This window comes from Sardina pilchardus, chromosome 8 (assembly GCF_963854185.1).
Source record: "Sardina pilchardus chromosome 8, fSarPil1.1, whole genome shotgun sequence".
NCBI lineage: Eukaryota > Metazoa > Chordata > Actinopteri > Clupeiformes > Clupeidae > Sardina > Sardina pilchardus.
In genome coordinates, this window is record NC_085001.1 from 33378136 (window position 1) to 33395356 (window position 17221).

The 17221-nt window shown below is 40.1% G+C and overlaps 1 protein-coding gene and 1 long non-coding RNA gene across 5 annotated transcripts; one reads left to right on the forward strand and one right to left on the reverse strand.

Annotated features, from left to right (window-relative positions):
- Positions 1 to 1475: 1475 nt before the first annotated feature.
- spinb (spindlin b) lies at positions 1476 to 15862 on the forward strand. 4 transcript variants are annotated; one of them, XM_062543687.1, is made up of 7 exons: positions 1476 to 1677; positions 1884 to 1985; positions 2114 to 2189; positions 6559 to 6604; positions 6941 to 7191; positions 8688 to 8915; positions 14830 to 15862. In XM_062543687.1, the coding sequence occupies exons 4-7, from the start codon at positions 6582 to 6584 to the stop codon at positions 15024 to 15026; spliced, it is 699 nt and encodes a 232-aa protein (XP_062399671.1). In that variant the 5' UTR covers positions 1476 to 1677; positions 1884 to 1985; positions 2114 to 2189; positions 6559 to 6581; the 3' UTR covers positions 15027 to 15862. The 4 variants fall into 4 exon arrangements, with proteins under 4 accessions (XP_062399671.1, XP_062399672.1, XP_062399673.1 ...); XM_062543688.1 differs by lacking the exon at positions 1884 to 1985 and having other exon boundaries at positions 2070 to 2189; XM_062543689.1 differs by lacking the exon at positions 1884 to 1985.
- LOC134089276 (uncharacterized) lies at positions 4054 to 5759 on the reverse strand. The gene is made up of 3 exons (XR_009940034.1): positions 5621 to 5759; positions 5091 to 5246; positions 4054 to 4283 (listed from the first exon to the last, which is right to left on the reverse strand). It is a non-coding gene; the product is annotated as an uncharacterized LOC134089276 (long non-coding RNA).
- Positions 15863 to 17221: the final 1359 nt, after the last annotated feature.

Below are 17221 nucleotides of genomic sequence, written 5' to 3' on the forward strand. Positions count from 1 at the left end.
TATCTGTGCACTTAACACAGGTGATCTCACCAATTAGCTGGTCTGGTAGCTAGCTGCCTGGCTAAAGAGTTGTACTAATTAGAATCAGCTGGTTTTCCACCTCTGCACACACTGCCCCTTACCAGCATCTTATTAAGCCACATACATACAACACCCTTTCCACAGGTGTATACAATCAAGCACCATGCAGTCTGCATTGATAATCAAGGTGCTTGATTGTATACACCTGTGGAAAGGGACCTGATGAAACCCATGAATACTTCTTCTTCTTCTTCTGTAGTATTTGGCGGCTGGACATGCCGGAGGATACCCAGCAACGCTTCGTCTGACATCACGTGAAAAGGGCGGACAGTTCAGAGAAATAACTTCCCTCCTCGTCACCCTCCAACAGTATTTCAGTGAGAACAGTGGGGTAGCCTAAAGTGTGCCCTTTCCATTGATTAATAACCAGCGTTCTTGACCATCTGTAGTACCGCACAAGCTGAAGGTCTGTGAGGAGGGTGTTGCAGTAGCCTAGTCGAGGCAAGAAATTGCCATGTCTGTGCCAAGAGCTGGGTAGATGTTGGGCTAGGTATGACTTGATTGTTCTTATATTGAATAGTAGGCCTACGAGGCAACACGACTGGTCAACAGAGGCAACATACGGTTCTGATCATCAATCTGTAACTGTAACTGTAAATGAGCCTTTGTAAAAAGTTTTCACTCAACCTTTATTTATTCTTGGAGGTTCGATGAGGGTAGTACACTATATGAAATAACAAAATATATAGTATAATTGTGGTGAAAAAAAAAAGTTGGCCTATAAATTAAACAAATGAAAAGAAATAATAAAATGATAGGCTATAGAATAAAATGACTGAGGAGGAATGGGGGAAATACAAATACGCTACATATTATTTATAAAATATTAACAATAATACAATAACATTGATTTAAAACAGGTACAATTTGACATAGGAAGGATTGCCATTGCAACAACACATCATCAGTAGTAAAGCAAACCTGTCTCACGACGGTCTATTAGTGGGTGAACAATCCAACACTTGGTGAATTCTGCTTCACAATGACAGGAGCCGACATCGAAGGATGTCAACAGTAAATGCTGACTGTCACTGTTGATAAAAATCAAAGTTTCCTAGGGTTAACCTTTGAAATTCCATAGAAAATGCTTGGGGTCATTTTTGACCCCGTATGCGAAACTGTGGTAGGCTAGCCTACTGTATAAAACATTAAATTACTTTAAAAATATAACAATTAGACACAAATCCAAATGGCCTCATGTTTGAGGAATATGGCATGGAAGGTTAAATGATAAAAATGTCAAATTAAAAAGATACTGCAAAAAAACAACCACTGGGGTCATTTGCCCCACTTATGTATCTACGGGTTAAGAGCTAAACCCGCCGAAATGATCTAAATCTAGGTGCTGATTCACAAAAACGGTCAGAGGGTTGCTGGCAAGACGTCTCCGGTGCCTTTTTGTGGCGCGTGCGCACAAGCGTCTCCTCAGCCATCACTAGTTAGACTAGCTAGGTGGCTAACAAACTACTAACTAGCTATCGGTTGTAGTTTCTCAGGATTGTGATATTTTCCACTGCTTCTTCGTAATCCACGGGAAGGGTTGTCGTTTTGGCAAGCCTCGCTTAAAGCATAGCCTTCCGAACGAGTAACAGTCTGGTAAGGAACTGTTTCACGCATGGCGTTTGCAACCATTATGTTCAGCCAATTTGTCTTTTGTAGCTATAGTTGCAGGAGGAGAAGGAATGGCCGTTGTAGCGCCATGCCCTTACCATGGGCTTTGATCTCACCTACTGACATAAACTCTGATTATGGCCTGCAACTCTCCTAATATGTGGGTTTTACCATTGTCGTTGTTGTGTTAGCTATTCCTCACGCAACAAGATCAGCAGACAAAGTAGGACCAGTCAGACAAGAGACTTCTGCAGCTATTTGTCCATGTTATCATTCGATACAAGCAGAGATTTGTAAGTCATTTTAACAAGTGGTTGTTGACATTACGCTACCACACATTAACTCTAAATGTTCTGTAGCACATAAATTGGGCGCAGTTGATTTCCACAGATTTATTTGATGTTACATTGTGGCTTTGAAGTTTAGCACCTCCGAAATCACAACAACAGTGTGGGTCGAGGAGAACTAACTTGGATCCCTCGGTGATGTTGACAAATGTAAGTCAGGGCAATATATTGATCTCCTTTGTATTTTTTCGCTTTTTTCATGACGTCCCCCAAACTGGCTTAACGTTAGTTTGTTGCGAGATTGCAACAAGCAAGTATCCCTCAAACGCTGCTTGGTCATTGAATACAATGACAATTCGCTAAATTCACCCGGCGTCCATTTTGAAATCAGAACGAGGCTGAGGTGTACACAAACCCGGAAGTAAACCGGAAGCGTTGAAGACGATACAGGTAGCATACAGGTAGCAAACACTCAGCAAACACTAGACGGATTAGCGCTCATATTTAAACTTCTCTGAGAGGTCACGATGTGAGCCCCCGTTTGGACCACCAATCTACTTTCCTGGCCAGAGCTAACAGTTGGAATATTACTGCTACATTCCCCGGAGGTCTCATACACGACGTGGAAGGTACGTTTTTTCCCTCTGCAACTAGCTTGTTGGTTAGCCAGTTAGCTCGCCTATACTTAACGCTAGTCACTTTAAAATATGAACCTGAAGCATACGCCGTGCCAGACTGTGATATTTCATATTTTATTGAAATCTTAACATGTATTTATCCGACTGTCAGAAAGAACAAGACTTAACTGTGAGGGCTAGACTTCGTCAGAGTTGCCCAGTTCAAAGGGCAGCTACTGCAGGGCTGAGGAAAGCTCTGTTCAGGCTGCTTGACATTTACGGTTTTCTCTGGCATACGGATTACTTTATTATTGTTGATTATGTTATGTTTCTATTTGGGGGGGTATCCTAATAATCTATTGTAGGTGTATATTTAGAATTATGTTTCAAAAGCCATGCTCAATAAACAACATAAAACGATGATGATGAATGATGTAGATTAAAACTATAGGTGGCAAAATACTGTTTCCAAAATCGCATACTGTAGCCTACTGTTGTTTTGCAAGTTGTACAGCAGTAGCACATATGCTATTTCGGAAACAGCCACTGTAGTAATGCATTGTTAACTTAAAGGTATTCCTCAGTTTCAGTACACTGAGTGTCCATGATTATGTAGTGTGTACCTAATTAATGATGCCCTCAGTGTTACTCTTTATAGGAGATAAGCTATTATAGAAGTTGTATATGCTGTATGCACACAGTCACCACTCAATTTTCTAATATTTTATTATTTTTCTAGGTGGAGCTTTCCCTTCAGCTGCCTCTCATTGGCAAGAGTAAATGCAGCTGCAAAGCTGGTTTGGAACAGTGCAATCTATACCCTGGCCCATTATGTTAAAATGGGTTTTACATCTGTCCCTCCAACTACAAGCAGGACAACCCTGGCATGTTCCAGCTAGGTCATTAGGTGTTGTGTCACTAAACCAACTATAATGTATATAGCTCTTATTTTCATAATTGCCTTTTCATAACATTGCATGATTTTTTAATCACCTTGTTCTTGTATTGGAAGCTTTGTTGCCCCTGTAGTGAGAATATACATTGAAGTCTTTTTAAAAATACTCCCCCAATCATGTGTATAGGAAAAGTAACAATAAAGTTGAAACTCTGTATGAATTTGTAAAAAAAATTAACAAAGTTTCAGTTTTGCATAGATACAAGGATATTTTATTCACACACATAGATACTGGTGTAAAATATGCAGTGAAATTAATTCTAAATGTCAGTCTATACTGTGCTTAAGTTAGGGTGGGGCCGGTACAGCAAGCAAAGTGCATAGAATGCAGGTGGGGTGGGGGTATAAAGTCCAGTGTCAGTATGAGGGTGGGGCAATGAACAATGACAAATCTAGATTTTGTAAAAATGAACAACAATCAAGTTTTGTATTCATTTGTAAAAAAAAGAACAAAGTACAAGTTTTGTATAGATTTGTAAAAATGAACAACATTGAAGCTTTGTATAGATTTGTAAAAATGAACAATAACAATGAATACATTGCAATACAAAAATCACAATTGACTCGTTGATAACCTTGCGAGCGGCCTCAAGTTGTTCCTGTAGTGTAAGGGGTTAAACAGCATGATCAGGATGTGGTGCTGGGGTCTCTTCACTTGAATTGTGGAGCAAAGAAAATATTGAATCCATGTCCAAATCATGCTGGTTCTCATCAACTTCCATTGCAGCAGTACTGAAAATAATAAGCACAGGACAGTCATCACATCACCACCTGTTATTGTTTTTATTCACACTATACTGAAATGCACTCCTGCACTTTCTCTATGCAGCTAAATACTCTGCTATATTCTACCTCCATCCCACTTTGAACATTATCAAAAAGCAGTGCTCTTAATACAAGTATACTTGTGCCCTGTCTTGTTGTCTGCCGCACTTTATGTATGTATTATGTAGCCTGTCTCATGTATTTCTATGTATCTCACATAGATAGATAGATAGATAGATACTTTATTGATCCCCAAGGGGAAATCCAAGGTCCCAGCTTAAGACACCACACACAACATACATTACAATGTAAACAGGAAAATATAAAGCAATCAACAAATCAACATGACTAAAGGAGCAGTAAAATACTAAAGATAAAGATGTGCATGAATGTACTGAGGATTGGTACTGTGATCCAGTATGAGGTGTGTGTCAAGTTGGTAGTGCAAATAAGTTCAACAGTGCAATATTAAATTCTAGTGACCAGCAATAAATATGTACAGTTCAAAAATGTAAGTATAGTAATAACAGTACTAGTATAAATATACTGGACAATTCAAATAAATACAACATAGTAATATAAGAGTTATAGCAGCAGTGCGAGGATATTTAGATATGGGTGCAGACATTAGTCATTGGTCAAATGTTTCTTCTCACTAGTGTACATGGGTGAAATGACAAAGCGTGCAGTAATTTCTCTCTCTCTCACATGGGCTTGAAAGGGAGACTAAGGTTATATATAATAAAACACTTAAATATGATTAAGTTAACCAACCTTGATCTCCGAACGATGGTTCTCCTCTCTGGTCTCGTTGAGCTCCACGCAAACAAGGTAGGCACAGCATCCATTTTGAGTGTTGTGATTCCTCCCATGGTCTTCACAAAGCACTTTTAAGAAGTGCTCAGAGCACACCTTAGTCTCTGTAGTGATCTGTAACAGTAGAGGTCACGACATTTTGAATTTCTTTTGCAAACAAGATGATTTAGCTGATATAATCAAATACTTGCACTATAACTTTGTTAGCTAAGTAAGCTAACATTAGCATATGACATCGTTATCGTTAACCTAGGTGTATCATTGCTGTATGCAGAGTGAAGCAAATAATCTGAAAATCACACATAGAATATAGTTTTCGTGAGAACAAATTTATATTTTCCTGTTTTCATCATTAGATTAGGCTGACTAGATGGCTGTTTTAGCGCCCTACCACGAAGCCTACTTTAACATTAGCTGCTGGTAGCTACCTCAGAATGACATTGCTAGCTAGCTAATCTAGTGCACACCACAAATCATAATTATCTTACCTTGAGTGACGACCAGGATTCCCCCGTATGTTTTTCCACCCATTCACGCTGAAGAACGGCATCTTTCGGGAAACGATGAAAAGTTTGTCCGCGATATTACTTTTTCCTCTTCGAAGAAATGCATGTGGGTACACAGCAGTGGGGCGCCATCGCTGTCAAACAGCTGCCTGCTAACGCTTCGGCAACGTTCTATTTTGTGTACACCTCAGCCTCGTTTTGGTGCTCGGGTGAATAAAGCGAATGGTACTGTTGTCCATGTAGGAACTTGTTAAAAATGTGTTACATACTGGCAATTTGAGCATGTTCAATTGGATGATTCTGAAAACATGATCTTTGATGGCCCATAGGCATAGGTTGTACGTTTATAAACTGTATTAAAGTAGCAAACAAACTGAATAAATGTGTGGGGCTTTGCCGAATTTAGAATGTTCCCTTATGACCAAGCCGTAGGTGAGCTTTTGCCGAGCCTGTTGGGGCCAATATTACTTTATTACCGTGAAAGCCAATGAAATCGAGGCGATTTTCCCTCCTGCTCACTACTGTTCAACTGGGAACCAATAAAGGAGCAGTGTGTCATTTTTAGTGGCACCTAGTGGTGAGGTGTCAGACAAACAATCCTTTCTTTCCCAGCTGAAAGGGGAGTGCAACTATTTCCAAAATTCTATCATTTTCCAGAACTGCATATGTCAAGTAATACGCTTGATATGTTTAAGTAATATGCATTGATATTTAGAAATCGTATTCAGTTATTGAATTGCTTATTTCTCTGTACTGTTAATTTTGACATAGTTGATCGTGGTTTTAGGATGATGCCAGCTCTATGTTACCACAATGATTACTAAGTGAAATCTCAAGGTGTGATCAGGGTATGTTTGGTTAAAGTCTGTAGAAACTAAGGAAAGATGTAGTGTTTGCAGCAGATGTCTTTGTGATTGCAGGTCATGGTCTAACCCCAAGAAGTATGAAGCGCAAGAACTCTTTCAAGTAAGTCTGATTCATTTCCATCTTGGCAAATGCATCCAAAAGACACTCTATTAATTTGGGGAATAGGCTAAATGCTCGGAAGGCTGTTCCACCGGAAACAACATAGCTCCTGAACAGCCTTCTCTGCATATAGCCTATTGGCCTTGTCAAGGAAGTACAACCATTGGAGTATTAATATTATTGATTCAGTTTGCAGGCATTGAAAGATGATCATGATCTAGACTTACCATACTCTTAACTAAAAGATGCACACTTTAAAGTCAGCCAGTCAGTCTAGATGTTGATTCATTTGTTAAAAATGAATTCATGTGTTTTTTTTCATGATTATTCTTAAAGGGAACATGAGGGCCCCTCGCGGCCTGGTGCGGTTGTTGACCCCCTGAAGAGCTTGGTTGGCTGTCAAATCCAACATGGCTGGAGAGATGCCCCGGGGAAAATCTCCCGCTGGAAAGGCATTGTGCTGGACCAGGTCACCATCACTCCCTCCCTCTACCTGGTCAAGTATGAGAACGTGGACTGTGTCTATGGCATCGAGCTGCTGAAAGATGGCCGAGTGCAGAAGCTGGAGATCGTTTCAAATCGCATTGGTAAGTATTGCTCACTTGTACTTTAAGTTGGTCAGACCTGTATACTGCTTGAATAGCAGTGGAGGGCTTTTTGCATTTGCTTGAGTCCCAAATATTTTAAGGGGTTTGTCGCGAATCAATTTCTAAAGAATATAGCCATGTATGGGCCTATATGTGTGTCTGAGACTACCTGAAACAATCCCAAGACTTTTTCCTTAAAGCAACACTAAAGAGTTTTTATACCTTAAAATAATGTTTCCAAAATCATTTCAGCGGTTCATCAACTCGTAACAGGGTGAACGGCACTTCTGCTTTCACTTCGCAGCCCTCTATCGGCTATGACCGCACTATGTAACTTTACCAGATCGGGTAGTGTATCTATAGTTCGATGAAAGGAGACATCAGAAACTTCAAATATGACTTGCTTCGATGTCACAATACATCACACTTTCATAAAATCATGCAACATTGTAGTAATGTGTCCGATGCAGATGGAGAGACTCAGGTCGAGAAATGCCAAGTAGAAGAAAACTTTCTTTTTTTATTAAGCTACCGGTAGGTTTTTAGACAAGAGACATAAACAAAAGAAAAACACTGATCAAAACAAAAAATAAAACATGGGATAATGCCCAATAGCTAGGCCCTTCACGCACAATACATGACACAATGTACCCTCTCACGACAGAGGCCATCCTTGAATGAAACGCTCCATACCATTATATTCCATTGGCGCCGACCAAACAGAACAAACAATCAATCAGCGCAACCCCATATCCTCTTAGGCTACACACTATATGCGCACAACACATTACTTTATAACATTCATGTGCAATCATCAAGACTTTACTACAGTCCCCCAAAATAACAAATAAAACAAAACAACTGAAACACCCCTGTCTCTATGAATGGGTCTCACCTCCGACATTCTTGTTGCACCCCAGCACCCCGGAAGACAGGTAGCCATCAGGTAAGGTGAATACACAATACACAATACACAATACACAGACAAACATTGACACAGTGGCAGCGGTTTCAGTTAAGATATAAATTGTGCGCGCACGAAACCCGCCCCCAACTGTCCCGACATTATGCCTTGCATCCCCCGCTACTGAAATAAAGCCATGTTTAGCGCACGCCCTATTCACTATTTCTTCACATCATACAAAGGCACAATACATAGTTATTCTTTACTTTTCAACATATGCATTTAATTTCTTTATCTCCTGTATGTATGTACTGTATGTAATGTCTGTTCAAGCGCAAACTCTGTTCCCATTGTTCTTACTGGCGGGAATGCGCCCGCTTGCGTGACAGACACGGTGCGCTCTGTCACAAACATATTCTACCTTGTCTGTGGACATCGTTATTTGCTGGATAAACAAATAGCGTGTGTGTGACAGAGGAAAAGTGCTTTAGTGTTGCTTTAATCAGTTGAAGACTTTACAGCTTAACTCATCTATTGGCTAATATGTCATGTGTGGACCAGTACAATACCGTTGCTCCGTGATGTGTTGCAGACTCTTACCATGCGATTGACAACAAGCAGGCAAGGTCCATGCTAGGCCGGGCTGTGCAGCACAAGTTTGAGAGTGAAGATGGCTCCAAGGATGAGTGGAGGGGGATGGTGCTTGCCCGAGCTCCTATCATGACCCCCTGGTTCTTCATCACCTATGAGAAGGACCCTGTTCTATATATGTACCAGCTTTTTGATGACCTCAAATCAGGGGACCTCCGGTTTATTCCAGGTGAGAGGGGCATGATGGACCTGTGTTACCTTGCTTATGGCAATGTGCTTATGTCACATGGCCAGCATTTTGAAAAGAGATCAGTATAAATGGATTCATTAATAGCCTAGAGGGTACATCATCACCCATATAGAAGGTAAGAGAATGATGTATAAAATATGGTCCTACATCTTGCTTTTTTTTGGCAATCCACTGCTTCTTGGGAAACAATGAAAAATATAGCCGCAAGCGGCGATGGCGGGCCCGAGCACCTGCGGTGCGGACCTGTGACATTTCAAAATCTATCGAAGCAACATGTGCGTATTGGTGGGCATGTGCATAAGCAACACACATGCCCACCAAATCTGGTCAATTTTCGTGAATGTATGTGTCAACCACAACCGACAACACGTTAGGTGGCGCTATAGACTCCCTAAACCACACCCTAGGCCAGAGCTCTATCTCTGAGTAGCGATAGCAATAAGACACAAGCCCACCAAATTTGGTTCATTCTCATAAATGTATGTGTCAACCATACAGGTAATAGACAACACAATAGGTGGCGCTATAGAGTCCCTAAGCCACACCCTAGGCCAGAGCTCTGTCTCTGACTAGCGGTAGCAATAACACACATGCCCACCAAATTTGGTTCATTGTCATGTATGTATGTGTCAACCATAATAGACAATGTGTTAGGTGGCACTATAAAGTCCCTAAGCCACTGCCTAGGCCAGAGCTCTGTCTCTGACTAGCAGTAGCAATAGCACACAAGCCTACAAGATTTGGTTCCTTTTTTGTGAATGTATGTGTCAACTACAACTAGGGTTGGGCACCAAAACACGGTTCTAGTATGGAACCGGTGCCGACGCAAACGGTAGTAACCATACCAAATAACAACGTGAATTTCGGTGCCTCATTTCGGTGCTTCATTTAAATGGCGTTTTTTTTTTTTTTTTTTTTTTAAATACGATGCATCACTGCACGTCATGCATGCGCCATATCTAACTTCTTGCTCTGATAGCACCACATCCAGATACAGTTAGCCAACATAAACACTAGATGCTTAAAGCAGAGGGATGCAGCACATACAGTATAGTGGACAGTGTTTGAGAGCTCACGTGAGCCCATATCAAGTAGCTCTTGTCAAAATCTCGCAGTACACAAAAGGCTATGAAACAACATCAACAGTATAGCCTACTTTACTCAATAACCTTGCTAATGAGCTAACTGGGATCTATTTGAAATGGTATCAGCAAACTGTAGCCTAATGTGAAAACGTTAATTGTTTCACCTGTGTTCCTTACAACATAATTAGGCTACATTACATTATGTTATGCATTAGGCCAATATAGGCCTAGTAGCCTATCACAATGAATATGAAGATCACGCTAAATGTTAGCTTGCAAAACCATAAATATGCAGGTTACAAACATACCTCTGCGTTGATATCCCTGAGTTGTCAAACAGGCTAACCATCTCCGGCGTAGGTATCGCTAATTAAGCTGCTCATAGGGGTAGCCTATGTTAGCGCATTGGCTACTAGTTGCTTTTTTTTTTTTTTTTAAATGCCTGCGCTGGGAATCAAAACACTTCAACATCAGCACATGTAACATGTTTAAAACTATTCCGTGTTATGAGGGAGGACATATTTCTTGAAGCATTTGGGAACACACTGAACGAACATGAAAGTCCCTCAACGTCACTTAGAAATGCGTTTGACCTGGCAGTTCTATGGCAAGCGATTTTAACTTAGCCTACCTTATAGCAAGCCACCTAGGCCTATATTGGATGAACATGAAAGCAGAGCTTACCATTGTGTGTGCACCCATGGCAAGCTGTTTTAACATTTAAATATATTATGCATAGAAGCAATGAGATATTGATAGTAATTTGAGTATAACAGTTCAATTTCATATTTTGTGTGTGTTAAAATTGTTATTATTGGGGTAACCATATCTTGTTGGAGTGAGCATATAAGGAGCTAAATATAAGATAAGATGCAGATGCAACACAGCTAATGCCGGAAACAAATGAGGTACTTGAACAGCCTTCCGTGCATATAGCCTATTATTCATGCTAGACCATTTCATTGTGAAAAAAAAAGTACCGGTTCAGGCACCGTTTTGGCACCGGCACCGTTTTAAAAGTATCGATTTGGCACCGGTATCGGATAAAACCCAAACGATACCCAACCCTAACTACAACAGACAACACACTAGGTGGCACTGTAGAGTCCCTAAGCCAGTGCTCTATTTCTGACTAGAGGTAGCAATTCCACATATAGCTGCCAAATTACATCCAAATTATAACCTTTTTTCTGCCTATGACACCAACTTCCGGTTTCTTTAATAAGATGCCATAATTCAAACCTTCGCCATTTCAATATGCTTCGAAAATTCAAAAATCCGTTCGCAATTCCTCTCGGGCAACCCCTCAAGATCATTTTACTACTCATATGACATGATTTCGATAAAGTATTTCAAAATACATGATGTGCAAAAATCATAATCATAATCATAACTCAAATTCTTCTAAGATTCACTGTGTAGTTTCAATGTAAAAGTTGTTCAGATTAATACAACACACATGCCCACCAAATTTGGTTCATTTTCGTGCATGTATGTGTCAACCACAACAGACAACGCGTTAAGTGGCGCTATAGAGTCCCTGAGCCACACCCTTGGCCAGAGCTGTCTCTGAGTAGCATTACCAATTCTACATATAATTGCCAAATTTCAAGAGTATGTGTCTAAATGTCAATTAACGTTGACTGCCATTGACATCTTTAGACGTCAATTGCATTTTTCAATGGGGAGGGCTCATGGGTGAGCTTGGGAACGATCTGGCAGAGTTTCAGGCTTGTAAACAGACTGTACTAGCGATCCAAACTGCTAGATGACAGCAGTGCCATTTGGATGATTATCTGCCTGCAGAGTGTCTGCCTGCAGAGTGCACATGTAGAGATACAACAAGCTAACACACTCAAGATCGACCACAGTGGATCTAGTTTGCACGCGGTGCAGGGAATGAATATGCTTACTTCTTACATCAAGGATGGAAAACATGTGAACGGTATGATCCATTTACATTGGATATTGCTGTATAGACTAACAACAACTCTGCTAGTGCTATTGCTAAGTCTACCGTCCTGTTCAGAGTCTATAGCGACCATCAGAGTCCCTAGCAACCTTGACGAGACTGACGAGTCAACAGTGCAATCGTGGTTGACATACTACTGAAACGCTAACGTTAAAAAGTTGATTTTCACAAAAAGATAGTTTTCTCCATTTTTTGGTCAGAAACAGGTGTTTTTAGCCAAACTAACCTATGTTCTACTGACGATTACTAAAGAATGGAAAACGATAGAAACAAACCATTTTTTCTTGGTGAAAGAAGAGAGTCTACTCTTTCATTTGGTACCTTCAGTGTTTACATAGTCATAAAGCTCACCGTTCGGGGGGATCTTGAACAATGTTAACTATGCTAACAATGCTAACCAGGTTGATTAGCTAACTTAGTTGATGATTTCTAGCAGTTATGCTAAAATGCTAACTGTGTTAACAATGTTAACTATGCTAACAATGCTAAACAGGTTGATTAGTTAACTTAGCTAATGATTTCTAGCTGTTATGTTAAAAATGCTAACTATGTTAAAAATGCTAAGTATGCTAACTTGCTAGTGAGGACTTTTATTTTGAAACATTTGTTGCTAGGGTATCCATTGTGGCCACTATCAGGAAACAAGAAGTTACTGCAGTATAATCATGTCAGTTGCTATGGAAACTGTCATAAACGCTTAATTTTAATGGTTGCTTTGTTGGTTGCTAGGTACATGGAGGTTTCATATAGTTGACTGGAGGCACAATTGATGATAATTGGCAGTTGGAATGGTCGAACAGTTAAATAGTTGAGTAGTTTCAATGGTTAAATGATTTAATAGTGTATTATTGCAGTGAGGACTTTTATTTTGAAACAGTTGTGGACAGAGGAAACAGTTTAACAGGATATGTAGTCTTCACAGACAGATTGTATGCTTAAAGCCTGAGAGAGAGAGAGAGCTACAACAGGTGGCCCTGGCCACCTGGCATACCACCAGGTATACGACCTGACTGTGATGTCATAAAGGCTAATGTTAAGTCTTTGAGGAAATTTGTAGTAGTTTTTATTTAATAGTTAAAAAAGAATAAAAGCTACGAAGTTGAAAAATAAATAGCTGAAGTCACCTAAGTAAGACCTACGCAGCGCAGTTTGAATGAAGTTTCGATGTTAAACGGTTGAAGCTGAATTAGACGCACAAAATCCGTTAGAAGAATAATAAGAAGAACTGGGATAACAGTAGAGTGCATTTTCATGCACTCTAATAATAAGAAGCAACCGGATTTCAATAGAGGGGATGCATCCCCTCTAATAATCTGAGCAGAAGCAATAGGGCCTTGCACCTATGGTGCAGCCGCTGCTTCAGTGGCCGCACCTCGGTGCTCGGGCCCTAAAAATAGTTTTTAGTAGTTCTGTCGTTGGTAAGAAATAAAGTCTGGTACACAGCAGTAAGCTGTTGCTTCATTGATTCACTCACAGCAACTTGCTGAACTTCCGATGGCCAACTCCTTGTTTTCGCACAGAAAATATTAAAAATGGCTGTTTTAAAAAAATGGCTAAAAGTGACTTTTTGTATAAAGTAACAAAGTCATAAGTCATTTAGCTGGTTGTCAAATTATCTTGGGCCGGAAGTATGTCCGCTCAACTCTGTGTAAAAGATAAGGTTTTGGGTGTGTAAACAAGGAAACACTAGGTAAAACAATAAAGTAATGCACTCTTGAGCTATAACTCAACTTGAGAACATGTCACAAGATGGACGCGTTTGAGCCTATGCCGTCTTCAGCATCTATTTTTGTCAAATGATCTCATGTGCATTCTAGACAGACACAGACAAATCAGGGTAGAGGTGCACCAGCAATCTTAGTGGCTGTGTACACAGCCTTCTCCAGAAGCTTTTTCTCTATGGCAGGCAGGCTACCACTCAAACTGTGATGAGAACAGTGTCCTGTTTTGCATCTGTAAAATGCTGAACCTGTTAACAGCTTTCAGTTTCAGCCGCTTTACGACATAGTTTCTATAATTAGCCTGCAAAGTGGAGAATAGAGGAATGAGCCACGTGTGCTGGTATTGTGGCTGGGATTGGCTATTGTACTTGCCATGGTCATATCCCATCATCTAATCCAGTGGAAATTAAATGATATATATGCTGAACTGTATTTGTCTTAATTTCTGGCTCCTGAGTTGCCTCATTTTCTTTCTTTAAAAAAAATAAAATAATAATAATCACTAGACCAAGACTAGTACATAAAGGTTAGTCTCCTGAGGGAATATTACAAATAAAGACATGTCAACACTTAGAATTTAAAAGAGAATATTGACTCGCATCACAACATATTTTGTCAAACACTGATGTAATAATTAAACTACACTGAAGATCCACAGTACAGTATTTCACGTAAGTCTAATCTAAATGTTCTGTGTATGTACTATGTACAACATTGTTTTGGTACATTTGATTTTGAGTAATTTCCATTTTGTTTTGTTGAGAGCAGTCAGAAGCACCTTGTAATCTCTATGCTGTTTGACTATCTGAACTTCTATTGCTCCATGTTGTCCAGCACTGGTAGACTTGCTAATAAATACTTCAGCATTTGGATGGCTTCACTGTTGTCGCTGATGACAAGGCAGTTGTCCCGGCATGTTTGAGTGCTGTAGCTATTACAGCAATGAAGTTGCCTGAATAACCGGTGGTTTGAAGCACTGCCTAGATTGCAAGCGGATGTAGCAAATGCCAAATTGCATTGTTGGGAGCTGTTGTTGTGAGTCATGTCCTCTTATGGCTGAAGGTGAGCTGTGTGTTGTGTTGTGTTGTGTTGTGTTGTGTTGTGTTGCGCCACAGAGGAGTCGTCCCAAGAGGAGCCCGAGCCAGGCGAGGTGGTGGACAGCCTAGTGGGCAAACATGTGGAGTACAGTCGGGAGGATGGGGGCAAGCGGATCGGCCTGGTCATCCAGCAGGTGGAGTCCAAGCCCTCTGTGTACTTCATCAAGTTTGAGGATGACTTCCACATCTACGTCTATGACCTTATTAAGGCTTAGGCAAAACACTGCCTTTTCCTTTTAACAAAAGAAAGTTTTGTATCCTATCACTAACCATGTATGATTTTCCCCTTCCACTAAATTTTTTTGCTGCCTTTGTGGACTGATAATCTGTGATTATAACTTTGCCAGCATTAGCCACATTTGTCAAGTGGATTATTAATCAGTCCATCTGATCATCCTAATTTCGGGCCACTCCTGTCAGAACACTGGATGCTGATTGAACTCTCAAGTTGTGGACCTCTCTTATTACCTCATCTTTAGACATGGCGTGTAGTCGTATAACCTGCTTCTCTGGGTTTGGGAAAATTTCAGAACTGAGTGTTTTTCTTCTTGTCTTTTTGTTCATATTTTATTGTTTTGTGTACCAAAGTGAGTATTTGCATTACATGAATAATCTCTATCAGTAAATCGCCAATGATGCATCTACATCAAAATGCGGAACACAGCAGTTTCACTTATATGGGTTGTATCAATCAGTTTTGCAGTGTTTTCAGTAGCTTATGCCTACTTTGCTTCACCAGTCACACCTGTTTTTATTATTTGAAAATGATATCTTTATTGTTAGCTTTATCTTAAAGGGACACTTCACCGATTAGTATTAAGCTTTGTATCTTTAGAAAACCAGTCATGTTTTTGAATGGTCGTGCATCATTCCCTCAGTTTGCCTTGAGATGGGAGATATATGGATTTCAATGTTGGACTTCCTGCTTTCAATGATGTAAAAACCATCATTTTACATCATTGAAAGCAGGAAGTCCTATTCATGGGTTTCATTGAAATCCGTATTTCTCCCAGGCAAACTGAGGGAATGATGCACGACCATTCAAAAACATGACTGGTTTTCTAAAGATACAAAGCTTAATGCTAATCGGTGAAGCGTTCCTTTAAGTATGCTTACTTTTTTCTGGCTTCTATGTAGTATGTAGTAATTTTGTACAATTTCAGTAATGTGCCCTATTTCAAGTGCACTTCAGAGCATCTGTCTTCCATGAGCGTCAGATGTAGACAAACGTGCCTTAACTATTTACAGTTTTCCCACCTGAACCTCCAAACAAGGAGAGTCTGTTGTATATTAATGGTCAGTGTGGCTGTAGGAGTTGTTCCAACAAGGCAGGAACACAAATATTACAACTTTATTCTGGTGAATCATGTGAATCACTGAGGTCAATCAATGGAGTTTGATGTTTAAAAAGGTCCACTGTGGTTTTGCTTAAATTAACCGTTTGGAGATTTAGATGGCAGCGCAAGAGTTAGTGATTAGAAGAGCATCATGACTCCAGTTAGACAAGTTAACAGAAATGTCTTCAGCCAGACATTCAATGCATGTTTCTTTAAATTGGATTTACTTCAAAGTCAGAACTAGCCCTGTGCTTGTTGGATTAATATAGAATTTTCCATGGGGACAACACAAGTCTCATGACCGAATGTGATCCTTGTGCACGCGTGTTTGTCAGTGAATGTCTATCAGAAAGCTATTCATAGTACACCGTCCTCCTGTTTACCTGTTGTTGTAAAAGGTGTATTACATTCTGTGTCATTGTATGCAGTTGTGAGTGAATGGTAGGCTTATGTAGAGTCTGGGTTTGTGGCTATGAAAATTTTGAGTCATTGAGTTGTTTCAATTGTCAGATGATTATCATTTTATTACTATGACTGGAACACATGCAAACAAGGCCCCATTATAAGCTGTGTCATTTTCTAATAAACACTTTTTTTGAGGAAAGGACAACTCTTTGAATCCTCTGTATGCTCATTCATCTAAAACTGACCTAAGATATGGGGAGAACAAATGCTGGGTGTGCCGTGATTATGTCCGTAATTCCATCTTTAAAACTCATCCGGACTATAACCAATTTCATCTTCATCACGGGTAGCCAACAGTTTTCTTATGTTGGTCTGGTTTCCAGTCATATCTACAGATGAGTCTTCTTGTGTTACCTTGGCAGCTAGTGGCTTTTCAATGAAGTAGTATGAATGGGAAGCAATGTTATGTAGGCTTGCTATCCGTACCTCGCAATATCATTTACATCACCACCAGCTACGTCATAGTGGTCACTGAATGTGAACTGAACACTTTCTTCAACGCTTTTGGGAGGAATGATATGTAATGCACTTGGTGATTGCACCTTAACGTTAAGGTTACATTCTTTTATGGTACCACGTTTTTCACACTAAGTGGGAACGAGATTTGA